General features: G+C 34.7%; 1 protein-coding gene across 3 annotated transcripts in view; it reads right to left on the bottom strand.

The window, feature by feature from the left end:
• FNBP1L (formin binding protein 1 like) overlaps positions 1-14,862 on the bottom strand; it is a 99,954-nt gene that overhangs the window by 27,387 nt on the left and 57,705 nt on the right. For all 3 annotated transcript variants that reach the window (XM_044238709.1, XM_044238707.1, XM_044238708.1), the window contains exons 3-6: positions 8,799-8,852; positions 7,415-7,562; positions 6,595-6,657; positions 234-338 (exon numbers count right to left, since the gene is read on the bottom strand). In XM_044238709.1, coding sequence (XP_044094644.1) covers positions 234-338; positions 6,595-6,657; positions 7,415-7,562; positions 8,799-8,852 — 370 coding nt within the window. The remainder of the gene's footprint in view (positions 1-233; positions 339-6,594; positions 6,658-7,414; positions 7,563-8,798; positions 8,853-14,862) is intronic.

Genomic DNA, 14,862 nt, shown 5'->3' with positions numbered 1-14,862 from the left:
CAATTGCAACCATTTCTTTCTTAGGCATTTAAGACATTAGAATAAAATAAAGTAACACATATTAACTACTTTCTCAGACTAACTTGTAATATGGAAGTATACAAATATTTGTATATTTTTGGTTTTGACATAATTTTTTTCTTGGGAAAACTACCAAATACAAACACTGTAACTATTTTCCATATGTAAATAATGATATTTTGATATCGAAGTCAGTTTGGATTACTTCTTACCTTTTCAACATCTGCCTTGGTTGCATTAGTATCATTATCCAATCTTTCGTAACTCTGTTGTGCCTTTTCCGCCTCTCTACATTCTCTTTCAAATTTCTTTTTACTCTGTTTAAAAAATTAAAATATCACACTGAGATACAGAATTATCTCATTAAAAAATAAAATGCTGCAACTGTACATTGTATAGAATCACATACTAAAAATAAAACTTTTCTAAATTAGGAAAGAAATGTTAGCATTATAATCAATCCATGTGACTTAAATATCAGACACAGACTGTGAAGGAAAAAAAAATCACAGGCATGACTGAGTTAATATTTATAATATACTTCATCATTTGCCAATAAGAAAAAAAATCACACGTATTTTATAATTTTTTATTATAAGCTCACCTTCAGGAGGACTTTTTTGGTTTGTTTGATGTTTTGTGTTTGGTTTTGTAGGTTTGTTTAGCTGGTTGGTTTTGGTGTTTGCTTTTCATTTTTTGTGGTGGAATGTGGAAATGTCCTCCCTCCAACGTGGCTTCAATTTGTTTCTTCAGGGTGTCCCAGGAATACCATTAGCCCAGAACCAGGCCTTTAAAATTTTCACTTAATTCAAATGACTATGACTTTGTAAAAGCTATTCACAACAGAGCTGTGCGATATGGACCATATTTCCTTTCCGGCATACTTCCTTTTTTTTACTCCTCGACTTGGTTTTTTATCTTTGCTTAGTTTTCAACATATTTTTTTCTAATTCCACCGTAGTGTGCACAGTTCTTTAAAAATCTCTCCTCAGTTAATTCAAACATATTCAGAATTCTATCCATTTTATTTTCTTAAAGATTTTACTTGTTTATTTGACAGACAGAGATCAAAGTAGACAGAGAGGCAGGCAGAGAGAGAGAGAGAGAGAGGGAGGGAAGCAGGCTCCCTGCTGAGCAGAGAGCCCGATGCAGGACTCGATCCCAGGACCCTGGGATCATGACCTGAGCCGAAGGCAGCAGCTTAACCCACTGAGCCACCCAAGCGCCCTTCATTTTATTTTCTTAATGGAATCTCTTCCAAAGGCCTTGATCTACTGAAATTTGGACTACTTAGCCAAACTAGACCTATTGCATAGCTGCTTCCTTAAAAATTCCTTCACCATCATTGCTGATTCCTTTCACCTCCCCTTTTGACAATTCCACACCTTCCCCATTCCTGGTTCCTTATTTTGCTAGAATACATTCAGCAACAGCTTCCTAAAGGATCTGTAGGAGGTAATTTTTATTATTTTCATTTTCATCATTTTCATTTCAAATTTCTCCATGGCCAAAAATACCTTTACCATCACTTTCAACTGATAAAATTTGGCTGGGTATGATGCTGTCAGAAATTGTCTTCCTTCAGCAACGTAAAAGTACTAACTAATCCACTATCTTCTGGTTTCCTGATCCCATTCTGATTCCTGATCCTCTGCATAAAACATGTTTGCTTTGTTTTCCATTCTGGAGGCTTGTAAGCATCTTCTCTCTCGTAACGGTTCTGAAATTTCAGGAAGATATGTCTTGCTCTGAGTTTACTGTGCTGAGCACCTAGAAAATCCTTTCAATCGGGAAACTCATGTCTTTCAATTCCGGGAAAATTTTCTTGAATTATTTTTGTCTGTCAATTTTCAGTGTTTTCTCTTTTATAGAATGCTTATTACCTTGAAAAGGAACCTATAGGATGAGCCCTCTACTTTTCTTGTCTTTTCAATTTCTATCATTCTGCTCTACTTTGAGAGATTTCTTCAATTTTATTTTTTTCTAATGTGTTTTTCATTTCTATTATCCTAAAGTTCTTCTTTGTGTGTGTTCCTTCTTTGACAGCATCTTATTCCTAATTCACAGATACAGTATCTTCTCTATTCCCTTTCAGAATATTAAGTGTTTCAAATGTTTTGATTGTTTTTGCTATTTTCTATTTCCTTTCACAGTTATTGTTTCTTCAAAGCTGCACCCCCATGCCAAAGTTTTAGTCTTTATTATTTACATTAGTTGTTTTCTCTAAATGTCTGAGGATCCGTCCCTCTCTGTTCTTTATTTTAAAAGCTAAATTAAAGTTTTCTACAGATGGGGCTTTTGGATTATTGTCTCTTCCTCTAGGGTAATATGGCGGTCAGTTTCCTCGGAGAAACCCTACTATTGTTAACTGTAAGTCTTCCCTCTCAAGCTAGTTAGATTCCCCAGAGGAGACTACTCAATTTCTTACCTGGAAAAACATAACCCTTGCTACTGTATTCTGAGAATCACTCAGAAGAAAGCAGAGGATGTCAACATTTTCTATGTAGCTAACAACCTCATTAGAACAAGTTAGATGTCTATTTCTTATCTTGGGGATTACAAAACTACACACGGGGCAAATCTGGGTTCCGAACCTCGTAACTACAAGGTCGAAGTCTAAATTTTTCACAAGACACCTCTCCTCCTTTGACCTTCAGACAGAGACAAATTTCTCTGCTGTCTCCTTTGACCAGTGGGCAGAGTTCTTACAGTTCATCTTTCACTAAAGGGCTAGTCCTTTGAAGGTTCAAAATTTTACACAGGTTTATCAGTTCCAACTCTCTACAACATATAGAGCTAAAACATCATCTCTGTCCCGGTATATTAAAACGTAAACCCTTATCAAGGTCCAATAAACCACCACATTCCAATACCTCTGCCTTTACTCTTCAAATGCCACTGTATCAACTCATAAACCTACTGCTCTGGCCTCTAGTTTACCCTTTTTCTAGCAGTTAGTAATAGACTTCCCTTTCTCTTAGTTCTAAGAACTTAAAATACAATAAAAAATATTTTAGATATTATATCAAAGTATTTGTAGCCAAGAGGTCTCTGAGTTAGCTCAGATTGTCATATAGCTAGAATCAGACACACCTATACAATTAACATAAATAAATGTGCTCAGAAAATTCTATAAATTCTTTAAATGTACCATTTTGATTAGTATAAAAATACCAAATGAGACATGTACAATTTATTCAAAGCACATAAATATATCTGAATGCACATAATATTCAGAATGTCACTTTGCTATTAAGATTAAATTTCCACATTAAAAATAAATTTCCACATTTACTTCTCTGAAGTAAATCACACTGTTTTCAAACTGAGTAGCTACAGGCTACTAATTTTGTTTCAATGTGAAGCTACTATATACAAAATAATTTTTGTATTAGACATCTTATTATTTGTGAAAAAAACTATTAATTTCAGTGCAACAGCCAAAAAATCACTAGTACAATATTAAAAATACTAATACAGTAATATTAAAAATTCTCCTTCCCTGAAAGATATCATTATATAATACAGGAATACACTCCAGAAAAGACTCCCCTTCCTTCCACCCTTTACATGCCAGACTAATCAGCAGCCAATTCTATTCCCCCACCACTTCTTAGAAGAGCCCACCTCCCAGGGTGAAGCCTGACAACAGCTGATACTTGCTTTACCAGCCTCCCCACAGCTGGAGCATGGTCAAGTAATCTAATCCTGTCAAAGGTACCCATTAGGAAGTCTGCTGGGGATTTTCTCAAAGTTTTCCCTCCCTAATAAAAAGGAACAGTTAAAAGAGAAATGCTCTCTTTTTCCTGCTTCCGCATGCAGCTGAGAGGATGTGGTGCCTGGCAGCTTAAGCTGGTCGTTGACCATAAGGAGACAAGCCCTGAGGAAAAAAGCCAACATAGTCAAGACATAAGAAGTGTACAGAGAAAGCAGAAGCAGCTTTAGTGATATCACTGAGCTACTGAACAACACTGGAACTGCTCCATTTCTGAGCTCTATTCTTAACAAATTTGCACGCTTTGTTACCTGAGCCACCTGACAGACCTGGAATCTTTGATACTTATATCTTGGTAATTTCTCATCATCCCTTCAAAATCTTCTTTGCAGGCTACTCTCTTCCACCCTCATCTTAAATTCCGGTGTGGCCTACTTTCATTATCCCAAGGTTAGTAACTGTTTTTTAAAATATTTTCCTCAACTTTCAATACGCATCACTTACTCAGCCTGTCTCTTCCACTTCTTCATCTCCTCTCAATTATTTCAAAAATGTTAGGAATTTCACAAATTCATTTCCTTGATTAAACAGGAAGATACAGAACTAAGAAATGAGATCCTGCACATATTTCTACATATTCCACAAAAATTGTATTTGTCTGTCTCCCTCACTAGACTACAGGTTAGACAAAAACAAGGACTATGTCACTTATGCTTTTTTCCCCACTGTTCACTTTTTTACCATGACTCAGTACACATCAACGATACCTTCAATAAACTTAAATGGAGCTGAACACACCTTTAATGGTATTGTTAATGCCTTAAGGAAATCATTCTCACATTTTTTTTTCAATGCTTCTTTCTTATGACCCCTCTAACTTATGCTTATAGTAACTGCCAACTGTTCTAAAGGCAAGTCAGCACATATTAACAGGAATAATTTGTGCCAACACAAGTTTTTAAAGGGACCAATGACTCATGAGTGTAGGAGTCTGTTATTATGTGTAAATGAAAACACACATACATCCACACTCATTAGGTGGCAGATACTAAGAATGCTAGGTAAGGTAATTTAAAATTTAATAAATGTAAACACTCCCTAAAAGTCTTGTTAAAACCAATTAGAATGAAAATGAAAACAAAAATGAAATGGACTATTAATATAAATAAGAATTCTCAATTAGCACAAGTGCCTACAATCATATATCAATGACATTTATATAGCAGAACTTTACTCTTAGAATATGTGATTTCAGAGGCCTAGGTGGCTCAGTGGGTTAAAGCCTCTGCCACGAGGTCACGTGGCAGGTCACGATCCCAGGGTCCTACGGTCCTCGGATCCTGGGATCAAGCCCCGCATCAGGTTCTCTGCTCAGCAGCGAGCCTGCTACCTCCTCTCTCTCTGCCTGCCTCTCTGCCTACTTGTGATCTCTGTCTGTTAAATAAATAAAATCCTAAAAAAAAAAAAAAAAAAAAAAAGAAGAAGAATATGTGATTTCAAGCTCTGAATTTGTGATTTTAAAAAAGAAAAAAAGGCCAAAAACACGTATATACATGAGGTTTTTTAAATCTCAAATCTAAAAGTCCTTTTCCCAAACTAAATTAGCGCAAACTAAATTAATTTAACATGGGAAAAACTCCCTTTGGCATAATTTTCAAGGAATAGTGCCATAATAAAAAAATACACAAGTAAACAAGTAAAGAGTTAGCTGCTTGCTAACCTGAGAGTTCAGAAAGAACTATGTATTTATGTATTAAGAAAGAGCCTGTGAGAGGAGGGAGGGGTAGAGGAGGAGAGGGAGAGAGAAGGAAAATCTGAAGCAGACTCTGCATTCAGCAGGGAGCCCAACACAGCTGAAACTCATGATCTGAGCCAAAACCAAGAGTCGGATGCTCAACTGATTCAGGCAGGTGCCCCCAGAAAGAATATTAGTCTTATTCTATAGAACATAATGTGGTAGAAAATTTTAAGGAAAGCAGACAACAATGTTCCTTACAGACATCTTGTTTTTCAAATGACTTCATGCCAGAATATTTAAGAGAAAGCACACTAGCAAGCACCTTTGGAAGTCTGGGGGCTTTTTGGTTTTGTTTTTGTTTTTAAAGATTTTTTATTTGAGAAAAAGAGAATGCAAGTGAGCGAGTGGGCACAGGGAGGGGCAAAGAAAGAGGGACAGAAATTCTCAAGCAGGCTCTCTGCTAAGCTGGATCCCAGGACCCCAAGACCACAACCTGAGCTGAAAATAAGACTCAGCCATTCAACCAATTCAGCCACCCAGGAGCCCCCACCCTTGGAAAGTTTTTATAATAAATAATTATTACACTTTTACAATTTTACCTATAAATACTACCAAATATTTTCTTTCCTAACATTTGATGGTCTATGACCAGGAGCCCAGTACTAGGGAGATTTACATTATTACAGAATCACTAAACTGGAAGAAACATTTCATATAATCTAGTCCACTGTCTTCATCTTTCATAGGCTAAAGAAGAAATCAAGAGAAATCAAAAGACAGAACTAGATTCTAAGTCTCTGTCAAATGGTCTTCTGAGATACATCACTATTAATACTCCCACTACCCCTACCCTCTTATCAATATTTTATAGTAACTACTGCAAAATCAAAAAGTATATTCCTCAACTATTAGAGTTATCTGAAGTTATCTGAAGATTACAGAATTGGTACAATATAAAGCCATATAGAAAAAAAAATGACAAAATGATTTCACATTCTTTGCACCAATGTCAAAGAGAATAAATACATCAAGAAATATTAAACTCAAAAGATGTGAAGCATAGGAGAATTTGGGGCTAAGCAGTCTACAAAACTATAAGCATGAAAACATTATAACCTACATTATCCATCTGTTTCCAGCACATGTCAAGGTACTGTTGAGCTTTCCGTCCCTCTTGAAGATGCTGAAGATCATAACCAAAAAACAAATAAAACAAACAAAAAATTATATTTGAATACTAAAATTCTAAAAACTCCCCAAACCTTTACTTTTCACTTTATTTTTTTGAGGTACTAATTATATAACTCTATCAATACCTAGGAAAAGACTATTAGTAAAGCAAAACTCACTAAAATGCATTTAATGAGTATTATCTGAATACTTTAAGTATATCCTATAAGACAGATATAATCTCTAGACAAAGACAGGACTTGTCTTGAATAGAGGTTGACAAATGTTTTCTATAAAGGGTCATATAAATATCTTAAGTTTTTGCAAGCCATGTGGTCTTGGTTACAAATATTCAACCTTTCTGACATAATACAAAAGCAGTCACAGGAAATACATAAGTAAATGAGTGTAGGTGTGTTTCAAGAACACTTTAATTATAGTCAATGAAATGTGAATTTCAAACAATTTTCACATGCCATGAAATATTCTTTTGACTTTCTTTTCAACTATCCAAAATATTACAAACCATTCTTAGCTCATGAGGAACTAAGAAAAAGAGCCAGTAAGCTAGATTTGGCCCATGGGCTATAGGTTACCAAATCTTGGTCTTAAACCCAAAGGATCACAAATTAGCAAGAGTATCTTAAGATAATTTTAGTTAAAAGAAACCGAAATAGCAAACCAGTTTATACTGAATGTTACTTTAAAAAGCAAAGTAATCATGTGAAAACATTTCATGTACTATGTAACTGAATGAAAACAATAATTACCATTTTTCTTTCAGTTTTCAGATCATGAGCATATCTCATTAATTCACCATAAACTCTGTGCGCCATTTCTTCTGCTACTACTTCTCGCTGTCCTGCATAGTCATTTAACTCGTTAAGGATGTTAAAAAAGGCTATACACGAGGTAAACCTGACAAAAACATATTAAAAAATGGTGAAATTTAAGTATTTTTTCTTTAAAAATGTTTTCCATGAGGTATGGATTGAGCCTGACACTTGACAAATTTTAACATACTCAACCTAACTCTCTGCAAGTAGCTCCAAATTAACTCTATATGAAAAGAATACTACATTTAGCTCAAGTTGTATGTTTGTATATCTTCAAGTAGTCTTAATTTATAAATAAAGGGATATATGGGGTCAAAAAATAGTAAGAATACTACCTGCAGGCTCTTTTGGCATACTGGAATCTCTTAAGTAGTCAATTGACTGGCCTGAGCTGGGGAATGAGCTGGGATTCCTAGGACTGGCAGCTGAACCTGTTGCAGAGATGATGTGCTTGCTCTCGAGGACAGAACCTGCCAATCATACCACTCAAATGCATCTCGATGGCTGATCTACAGAACAATTTTGCTATCAGCTCTGGACACAGCTGCTTGTATGCCTGCCCACATCCTGAATGGAAGTAAAGTGCCATTATGGTTGGCACCAAAGAGGGGTAGGAAGGGGCAATAAGGGTAAAAAAATGTGTGTGGAGGGAAGGAGAGAAACAAAGAGAATTGCTGTATTAACATGTACGGATCTATTCTAAATACACTGCCTGAACACTCTTTCAGCTGAAGGCAAGTAACTCAGATAATACTCCATTAACACTAAACTTAAGAACCCTAACAACTAACAATAACACACAAAGTTGTTTTAAGTCTAGTCTCTTTGTTTCTGTATTTTACAACCATCCACATATCCCTGTTTAAGACTACCATAAAGCTCATTAGCAATTCCTAAACTTTTATTAAGAGTTCCAAGGTTACTCTGAAAACCTTATTCCTTTTTGCTATCCCTTTAAACTAACCAGCTCAACTGTTTTAATACCTGTAAGAGTAAAAGCAAGAATCTGACAAACTAACAACTGCAAAATGAAGTATGCGGAAAATACCCTTTTCTTTTGAAGACTAAATCACTCAAGTACAGTCCCAGTCCACATTTTACTTGGAAACCTATACTTTCAACTATTTCAGAAAACTGAGCCCAATGAAATATTCTTTCTTATTAGAATAAATACTTTCTTATTTAAGAACATGTGATTTTTAAAATTACAACTTTTAAAAATCATTATAAAGGGCTACCAGCATATTTATTTTACTAAATAACAAAAATATAAGTTTTTTAATTTTAATATGCAATAATAAAGAGGTATATAATTTACCTTGGTTCTTCATCTTTGGAGGAACGTTTGGGACAGTACTTCTTAACCAGATTTCTACAGGAAGAAAAAAAGTTTTTTAATGTATAAAAAATACTACTGTTGACCATAAGAGACTTTTAATCTCACAAAACAAACTGAAGGTTGCTAGGGGTAGGGAGGTAAGGAGAGGGTAGTTGGGTTATGGACACCGGGGAGGGTACATGCTATGGTGAGTGCTGTGAAGTATGTAAGCCTGGCGATTTGCAGACCTGTACCCCTGGGGCTAATAATACATTATATGTTAAAAAAAAATACTATTGTTGAAACTGAAATATTCTAAAAATTGATAATTTCATGATATCAAGAATTTAATGACATAAAACAAGACAGCAACATAATCCTCTACTACCATTAACATCAAATGATCCCTATACTTTTTTCTTGAAATACTGATACCTATAAAAAAAATGTTATTTCTGTGTTTGTGTGACTGTAATCATAATAATTTGGATGATTACGCTGTCAAATAATAGAGGTGAGAATAAGCAAAGTACAAAGAATAGAAGAAACAAATTTCAGTCTACTAAACTGAGCCAGAGCAAAAAGACAAGTATTTCAAAGAAATACCATCCCTATTTTGTTTTGCAAACCAGGAATTTTAGTATGAACTAAGAGTAACAGGCGAACAGATGTGACTCACAGGATAAAAGAACAACATCCTCCATAACTCTGCTTTTATGATCCTTAACATTCTCTTTTTTAAGCAAATTAATTATATTTATACTTGTTTAACTTTCTTTGCCTGCATCCATGTTCATTCTACACAGTCTCAGCCTAAAATGCTACCTTATCTTACCTTTGCAAACTCAGAGGAGACTAGAACATATACTGTGAAGTCAGAATGGACTACTTGGGTTTGAATCCTAACTGTTTTGTGTGGCCATCTATGTGTCCTTAGGTAATTTACTTGCCTGGTTTCCTATCAATGGCGATAACAGTACCTAAACACTATGGTGTTATGAAAATTAAAGCGGGTAACATTTGTAAAGCATTTACCAGTGCTTTGTACAATTCTCAAAATATGGTCAATGGACAGTAAAGGTACAGACTCTTTGTTATCAAGCCACAAAAAGCTAAGTACAGAACTTGAGAATAATTTTGTCTGTTGAATCTAATAATAAAAAAACTGGTGCCTATTTTTATGTCTCCTTTTATATCATTTTCCTAGTACTAAATTTTTACTGTATTTTACAAAAGCATTAATATACAATGAACTGGAAACTTAAAAAGAAACTAATCCATCAACACAAATAATGAGATACACTGCTTTAATCTGTAGGCATTTAAAAAATAAATGGCCCTATGGTCTTTCAAACAAATACTTCAAAAGAATCATTGTCTTAATTATTATCAAATCATCATTGATTCATTCCACTTAATTCAGCTTATCCATTCTATAATTATCTACTATATGCTAGGCACTGTGCAAGCTACTGGGAACTTAAGAAATGAGAGAGTACCCATGCTCAAGATATTTATACTCTATTGAAAGAAGATAAATATATACCAATAATTACAATATACAGCATAATAAATGCTATGATAAAAGTAACAAAGGGTGCTATGATAGACAAGAGAAAGTCTTAACACCCTGAACAATGGGGGAAAGAACAGGCAAGACATTGAGAAGGGTTAATACTTACCGAATTAATAAAAAAACTCACAATCAGGGCACCTGGGTAGTTCAGTCAGTTAGGCATCCTACTCTTGCTTTCAGCTCAGGCCATGATCTCACAATCCTGGGATCAGACCTGGCATTGGATTCCACACTCAGTGGGGAGTCTGCTGGAGGTTTTATTCCTTGGTCCCTCTCCCTCTCTTACTAACACTCTCTCTCTCTTTCTCTCAAATAAATAAATAAATCCTTTAAAAATAAATAAATAAATAAAAATAAAAGAATGGATTAAGTGACCTTTGGGCAACATCAAGCATACCAACATTTGCATTTTGGGGGTACCAGATGTTAAAGAGAAAGAGAGGGAAAAAATTTATCTGAAGAACAGCTGAAAATTCCCTAACCTGAGGAATAAAACAGATATCCAGGTCAAGGAAGGAAAGAAAGCTCCAAAGGAGATAAACTTGAAGAGGTCTACCCTAAAGCACATAATAATTAAAATGTCAAAAATTAAAGACAGAATCTTAAAGCAGCAAGACAAAAAAGTAAATATTATGTAGAAGGAAACAACCATCTAAGTCTACAGTTTCGACTATTCAGTAGAAACTCTGCAGCCCACAGCATGACATATTCAACGTGCCAAAACAGAAAAACAACAACAATAACCAAAAAAAAACAACAACAAAAAAAAAACCCTATAACCAAGAATACTCTACTCAGTAAGGTTATCACTCAGAATTCAGAATTCATTCAGGAGAGAGTTTCCCAGGCAAACAAAGTTAAAGGACTCCATCACTACTAAACCTACTTTACAAGTAGTGTTTAAGGGACTTCTTGGAGCAGAAAAGGCCACAACTAGAAAAAATTATGAAAGAAAAAATTTCACTAGTAAAAGCAAATATATGGTAAAAATGGTAGATCACTCATAAAAGTAGTATGATGGTTAAAAAACAAAAGTAGTAAAATCAATTTTATCTACAATAATGAGTTAAAGGATACACAAAACAAAAAGATGTAAAATATATATGTTAAATGCGTAAACAAAGGGAGGGGAAGAATGTAGTGCTTTTAGTAACTTAAGTGACCATAGCACGTTATACATAGCATGTTATACATGAACCTCATTGTAACCACAAACCAAAACCTAGTAACACATATACAAAAAATAAAAAGAATCCAGGAAAACACTAAAAAAGGTCATCAAATCACAAAGGAAAAAAGCAAGAAAAAAAAAAAAAGAACCAAGAACTGCAAAAACAACCAGAAAACTATTAACAAAACAGCAATCAGGATATACGTATCAGTAATTATCTTAAATGTAAATAAACTAAATGCTCCAATCAAAAGACAGAAGGTGACTGAATAGATTAAAAAAAAAACCCAAAAAAACAAAAACAAGACCTATCTATATGCTGTCTACAAGAGGCTGATTTCCCACCTAAAGATACATACAGACTGGAAGTAAAGAGATGGAAAAAGATATTCCAGGAAAATGGAAACAAGGAAAGCTGAGGTAGCAATACTTGTATCAGATACCCCCGCCTGGGTGGCTCAGTGGGTTAAGCCGCTGCCTTCAGCTCGGGTCATGATTGCGGGGTCCTGGGATCGAGCCCTGCATCAGGCTCTCTGCTCAGCCAGGAGCCTGCTTCCTTCTCTCTCTCTCTGCCTGCCTCTCTGCCTGCTTGTGATCTCTCTCTGTCAAATAAATAAATAAAATCTTTAAAAAACAAAAAACAGGCTTTAAAACAAAGATTTTAACAAGAGACAAATATGCCCCTTACATAATGATAAAGAGATTAATCCAACAAGAGAATACAATAACTATAAATATCTATGCACCCAACACAGAAGTACTTAAATATATAAGTCAAACATTAATAGACATAAAAGGAGAAATTGACAGTAATACGGTAAATAGTAAGGGACGTTAGCACTACACTTACATCAATGGATACATCGTGTATACACAAAATTTCCAAGGAAATATTGGCTTTGAACAACACATCAGAGCAGATGCACTTAAGAGATACACACAGCATTCCACCCAAAAAGAACAGAATACATTCTTTTCAAGTATACATGGAACATTCTCCAGGAGATATCACATTTAGGCTACACAAGTCTCAATAAATTTAAAAACACTGATATCGTATCAAGCATCTTTTCTGACCACAACAGTATGAAACTGAAAAATCAATCACAAGGAAAAAACTGGAAAAAACAAAAACACCTGGAGGCTAAACAATATGCAACTAAGTAACCAATAAGTAAACAAAGAAATCAAAGAAAATAATAAAATACTTTGAGACAAATGAAAATGTAAACTTGGCACTGAAAACCCCTGAGACACAGCAAAGGCAGTTCTTTTTTTTTTTTTTTTTTTTTTTAAAGATTTTATTTATTTATTTGAGAGAGAGACAGGGAGAGAGAGCATGAATGAGGAGAAGGGCAGAGAGAGAAGCAGACTCCCCGTGGAGCTGGGAGCCCGATGCGGGACTCGATCCCGGAACTCCGAGATCATGACCTGAGCCGAAGGCAGTCGTCCAACCAACTGAGCCACCCAGGCGTCCCGTAAAGGCAGTTCTTTAAGAGGAAAGTTTATAGTGATAAAAGAAAAATCTCAAACAATCTAACCTCACATCTAAAAGAGCCAGAAAAGAACAAAACCCAAAGTTAAAAGAAGGAAGGAAATAATAAAGATCACAGCAGAAATAAATGAAATAGAGATTTAAAAAAAATAGAAAATATCAAAACTAATAGCTGGTTCTTCAAAAAATAAACAATTAATAAACCTTTAGTCAGACTCATCAAGAAAAAGAGAGAAGGGGGCGCCTGGGTGGCTCAGTGGGTTAAAGCCTCTGCCTTTGGTTCAGGTCGTGATCCCAGGGTCCTGGGATCGAGCTCCACGTTGGACTCTCTGCTCCGCAGGGAGCCTGCTTTCTCCTCTTTCTTTCTCTGCCTGCCTCTCTGCCTACTTGTGATCTCTGTCAAATAAATAAATAAAGTCTTTAAAAAAAAAAAAAAAAGGAAAGGAAAAAAGAGAGGACTCAAAATCAGAAATGAAAGAGGAGGGAAATTACAACCAACACCACAGAAATAAAATGGATTATGAGGCTACTATGAAAAAGTATACACCAACAAACTGGACAATGTAGAAGTAAGGACAAGTTCCCAGAAAAAAGCAATATTTCAAGAATGAATCAGGAAGAAAAAGAATTTGAACACATTAATAACTAGTAATTTGACTCAGAAACAACGAAAAAAACTCGTAACAAAAAAAGTGTATGTATGAGCAAATGGCTTCACACGTGAATTTTACCAAACATTTAAAAAAGAATTAATATCCATCCTTCTCAAACTATTCCAAAAAATTAGAGAAAAAAAAATTAAAGGCTTCCAAATTCATTCTACGTAACCAGCATTATCCTGATACCAAAACCAAAGACACTACAAAAAAAAAAGAAAATTAGAGGTCAATATCCTCGATGAACATAATGCAAAATCCTCAATAAGGTATTAGTCAACTACATTCAACAATAAATTTTCAAAAATTATTCAACACAATTAAGTGGGATTTATAGCAGCGATGCAAGAATGGCTCATATTCATAAGTCAATCAGACTGATATATCACATTAACACAACAAAGGATAAAAATTATATGATAATCTCAAGAGATGTAGGAAAAGAATTCAACATCCATTCAGGATAAAATTGCTCAACAAAGTAGAGATATAGGGAACATTACTCAACATAACAAAGCCCATACATGATAAGCCCATAGCTAACATCATACTCAATGGTGAAAAGCAGCTTCTCCTCTAAGATCAGGCACAAGACGAGGATGATCACTTTTGTCACTTTTATTCAACATAATACTAGAAGTTCTAGCCAGAGTAATTGGACAAGAAACAGAAATAAAAAGCATCCATATTTGTAAGGAATAAGTAAAACTGTCACTATTGACAGATGACACAAAACCATACCCTAAAGAGCCTACCAAAAACTGTAAATGAGCTAAAAATTAATGAATTCAGTAAAGTTGCAGGATACAAAATTAGTATACTGTTGTTTCTATAAACTAATAACAAAGTAGCAGGAAGAGAAATTAACCCTATTTATAACTGCATCAAAACGAGTAAAATACCTAGTAATAAAGTTAATCAAAGAGGTTAAAGATCTATATTCTGAAAATTATAAAAAGATGATTAATGGAATTAAAGATAACACAAATAAATGGAAAGATATTTCATGCTTATGGATTGAAAAAACTAATACTGTTAAAATGACCATATTACCCAAAGAAATCTACATATTCAATGAAATCCCTATCAAAATACCAGTTTTTCCCAGAACTAAACAATCCTAAAATTTGTATGGGACCAAAGAAGACCCTGAATAACCAAAGCAA

Source organism: Neovison vison, chromosome 2, assembly GCF_020171115.1.
Source record: "Neovison vison isolate M4711 chromosome 2, ASM_NN_V1, whole genome shotgun sequence".
Taxonomy (NCBI): domain Eukaryota; kingdom Metazoa; phylum Chordata; class Mammalia; order Carnivora; family Mustelidae; genus Neogale; species Neogale vison.
Note: the sequence above shows the minus strand (reverse complement) of the source record. Positions and strands in the feature narration are given on the sequence as shown.